The sequence below is a fragment of the Mytilus galloprovincialis genome, chromosome 6 (assembly GCF_965363235.1).
Source record: "Mytilus galloprovincialis chromosome 6, xbMytGall1.hap1.1, whole genome shotgun sequence".
Taxonomy (NCBI): Eukaryota; Metazoa; Mollusca; class Bivalvia; order Mytilida; family Mytilidae; genus Mytilus; species Mytilus galloprovincialis.
The window spans coordinates 90,252,897-90,257,321 of record NC_134843.1 but is presented as its reverse complement, the minus strand read 5'-3'; the positions used below and the strand labels follow the sequence as shown (position 1 = coordinate 90,257,321).

The window sequence follows — 4,425 nt, the reverse complement described above, 5'->3', positions numbered from 1 at the left end:
TAACACATGTGCATTTCACCTACTGACAATTTTCACATGTTTTTCCATAAAATATGTAAAAAAAAAAATAATTTCATTCATAAAAAAGCGTTATAAATGAATCAATATGCACGTTGGAAAGAGTATACTTAAGTACAATATAGTGTCAATCAGTCTGCACGTCAGCTTTCTTTACAATTAAAGCTTGATTGGTATTGGACAAAACCAGCCTCCTCTCAAACAACTACCCTGTTTGTATTGATCATCATTAGTTAAACCAATATTAGATACAGACATAATACTCTTTATTAGTGATTGGTAAAATAACATTTTCACTGCTGGACGGTGATAATTTGGAATATAATAAATGACATACGTTGAGAATCCTTTAAATAATTTGATGTTTTACTGTGAGTTATTAACCGATGAACACGTTGAGGATATTAGAATTTGTTTTCAATATATTTCATCACTTTAAAAAAATATGACTACGTTTTCTTGATTGGTAGTTGAGACATGCTCGGACGAAGTTAAAACTTCTATAAGTGTCTTTTGTAGGCAGACTAAAACTTCATTAACGGATCTTTGTGTTAAAGTTATAAACTAAGATAAGTGTAAAGGAATGGCGCGATACTTAAGCTATCATTACGATCTAATCACTTTGTACGGTAACTGTCGATTCTAAGAGATCACGGAAAATGATTTATTGCAAATGACATTCTAGCGTGATGCAACAGATTGATGGTAATTATATACATATTGTTTTCTAAATGACGATAATTTGAAACTTAGAAGTGACAAACTATATTCCTTGAGTACGATAACTGGGATTGCTGATTTGTTTATAACTCATTTAGTAAATATAGTCTTACCAGACAGAAATGTTTTCGCCAATAATGATAATCCCAACTTTATTCTAAGGAAAACATCTGTCAAACTTTCATTTGAAATATAATAATTGTAATTCAAAATGGAGAATAATTCGACAGGTGACTTTTTCTGTAGGGCTAACAATTATCCAGCTGGATTTTGGATTTATGGAGTAATTTGTCCGATTATATCTGCTTTTACGCTGATTTTTAATATGCTAGTAATTGTAGTTTTTCTTAAGCGAAAAATGCGGTCTCCAACTTCAGCGCTGTTAATTGGGTTAGCGGTGTCGGATATTCTAGCAGCCAACGTGATAAATATATCGTTTGTTTACGTTCACGGATTTCTTGACGTTACCAAACCGCTGCCGTATCCAATGTGCATTATTTACAATGTAACGGCAAAGTTAGCACCATCATTTCACACCACATCCGTTTGGATTACAACTGCACTTGGAATTCAGAGATTTATCATTGTTGCTTTTCCAATGCAGGGGCCTAGATTTTGTTCAATAAGAACGAGCACTGTTATAATAGTAAGTACGTACGTTCTTTCTTTTTTAATGTATATTCCGTCTTTCTTACAAAGACGGTTTGATCCGGTCACAATTCTAGATGAAAGTGGGAATGAAATTACCGTCTGCAACTGTACGAGAGGACAGGAGATCCTTCAAATTAATAAACTTCAAAACGTACTAAGAAGTGTTTTCGGACAACTTGTGCCGTGCGCCATATTATTCTTAACAACGCTACTTTTGTCTAGAAAACTAAAACTAGAAACCAAGAGAATTCTTCAACTTCATAAGCATGAAAATACAGAGACCGAAAGACGAGATTTCAGACAGATTCGGAGAACCTCTCAGATGATCATTGTTTTGGTCTCAATTTTCTTATTCGTGGAGATTCCGAATGGTATTGTATTTGCCTTATTTGTGTTTTATCCTGAGCTATTAGAATCCAATATAGAACAGATTCAAATATTATCTATTGTTCTGAATCTTCTTGTATTTATCATTTATCTGATAAATTTCTGGATATATGTTACACTAAGTCGTCAATTTAGGAGAGAGCTAAAACTGTTGTGTGGACGAAAACTGTGTGGATATCGGGAGAAAATAAATATTGGAATGTCCACAACTTTCACTTCAATACCAATGACATAGTAAATATGACATAATTCAAATTTAGTTTGTTTTTGTCACCTTTCATATGAGTTTATCTAATGAGACTCACATAAAAGTTTACTGTAAACATTTGTAAGTATTCTCATATTATTCTGTAGTAATACAAAGAGTATTAAAAAAAATCAAGGTAAAAATCCCTGTTCCAGATAATACTGTTGAAAAGATAAATCATTACAAAAGAGAATATAGTTTAGAGTTAATATTTTGTCCGTAGTCTTTCACCGTGGGGTTAACAAAGATAACAAGACAGGTTCTTATAAGTATATTCATTTGAACTATGGTTTACGTTGAATTCATGACGTCATTTTAATTCCATTGGTGAATGCTCGGTTGAGTACAAATCTAATTGATTAGGGACTTTCCGTTTTGAATTTTCCTCGGAGTGCAGTATTTTTGTGATTTTTCTTTTTACAGTAATACTTGGTGTACGGAGAAATATAGTGTACGATGCATATATTAGTTTTTTAATCATTTAAGTGTTTCAATTTATTTCCTCTTTACGTTCCGATTAGAGTACAAAATATGAATTTAAAGTAGAGCGTTGGTAATTGATTTCGTGTGTAAATTGTTGACATTATTGAGATTTCTGTTATCACAGTCAATGTATTTATTGTTTTCTATATGCATTATAACTGCTCAGCCAAAAACGCAGTAAAACAAGTTTTATTCTTGAAAAAGATCATAAAACTCTATTTGATATGTAGACAAAGGAAAAATATCATAAAAATCAATATATCTGAAACAAAGGAAAAACATAATAAAAATTTATATTTGAAATACAAGTTCTTATTTTTTTTTTATTTTCAGGATGCATGCTTCATTATTTCGCTTGTTGCTAAAAAAAAGTATCCATCCGATGATTTCGCTAACCAATGCTGGTTATATGCAACATCCACATATTATCATAACTACAAAAGTTTATGACTGAACCAATAAGTAGTGCTATCAAGCCGCATCAGTCATGAATGTGTTTTAGACAGATTCAGTTAAACGTCTTTAATTTTTCATTAATTCATTGAAATACAAAAAAAACAACATATATACCAAAGAAAAATTAGCAACTCTAAGTCGAAACAATGCAGACATTAATTATGTCTAAACAAAACACCACACGAAAAACTAAATATTGAGCAACACGAACCACAGAGCAAAATGTCATCTCCAAAACAATATAATATCATCATATTGACTTTTCGGAACACTGATATCTGTAATTTGCATGGTTTGTATATAATCAAGTAGTCTAAAGATGATGTTTATATTGATATGGACCAGAAAGACGAAGTGCTAAGTTAATTATACGTTATAAGTTTGGTCACGCAATAAATGAACTTTAAAGTAAATATGGTAATAGCAGATTATATATAATACTAAAAGTCAGGTTTTTTTAGTGGAAAAAGCCGTTGCTGGTTTTATTCGGTGCATCTTTGTGCTAATCGATATAAATGCCAAACAGTAAAATATCAGAAATATTTAATTAAACGTCTTTTACCACAACACAGGGAAAATGTATTCGAGAAAGCTACAAAGCTTAATTAAAATAAATGAATCGGTTAACAATTTCCAAATAACAGGAAATAGTTATTATTCCTAAGTGAATTGTTGACGTAGAACTTCATAAAATGCACATTATTAGTCGTTAAGTTGGGAAATTTATTGCAACAAAATAAATATTTTCTGCATCGTAAATGTTATAAATCATTTGATAGTGCTTCAATTTCAGGCGTCAAAAATCAGAAACTCGTATCTTTTAATTTTTTTAATTTATTTTTGTGTAATTTCTGACAGTTGTTGAAAAACTATTCCTTCGTTTGTTTGATTTAGATACTTTGATTTCAAGTATGGTTGGTTGTATAATAAAAATAAAAATTCGATTTTATAAATGTTGATTAATAAGCTTCAGACCAATGTTGTTTTCAGATTCTTCTTCGATTCTTGAAAGACTTATAAAATGCAGACTATTATGATATACAATTTCTACAAACACTTTACTGGTTTTACATTTACAAGGAACTCTTAGGGCATGATCAATCTAATAAGTGAGACCGGGAAAATGAATACACGAGGAATATTTATATCTAAGTATCGAAAACAGTCTGCCAAGTTGCGCTAAAATTTTAAATTGTATGAGGTTAAAACCAAGTCTTTCCAGATACTGCAACATTTATAAACTGACATAAAAAGCTTTCTGCACAAACATATTTAAATGCTGAATAGTTTATACTAGTAGGATAATACATATGCCAATGTCAATTCCCAATCAAATCATAACGATTTTATACTCAACGATAGTTGCTTGAATTGAAATAGTACAAACAAATTTTATTAACAAACAACAAATACAAATTAAAAAGAAAAAAAAAAAAAAAAACAACATCATTGCAAGGTTTCAA

General features: G+C 30.5%; 1 protein-coding gene across 1 annotated transcript; it reads left to right on the top strand.

Moving 5' to 3' along the window:
- Window positions 1–277: 277 nt before the first annotated feature.
- On the top strand, window positions 278–2,676 carry LOC143078409 (sex peptide receptor-like). Its single transcript, XM_076253282.1, has one exon. The coding sequence runs from the start codon at window positions 950–952 to the stop codon at window positions 2,009–2,011; it is 1,062 nt and encodes a 353-aa protein (XP_076109397.1). The 5' UTR covers window positions 278–949; the 3' UTR covers window positions 2,012–2,676.
- The last annotated feature ends 1,749 nt before the right edge of the window (window positions 2,677–4,425 follow it).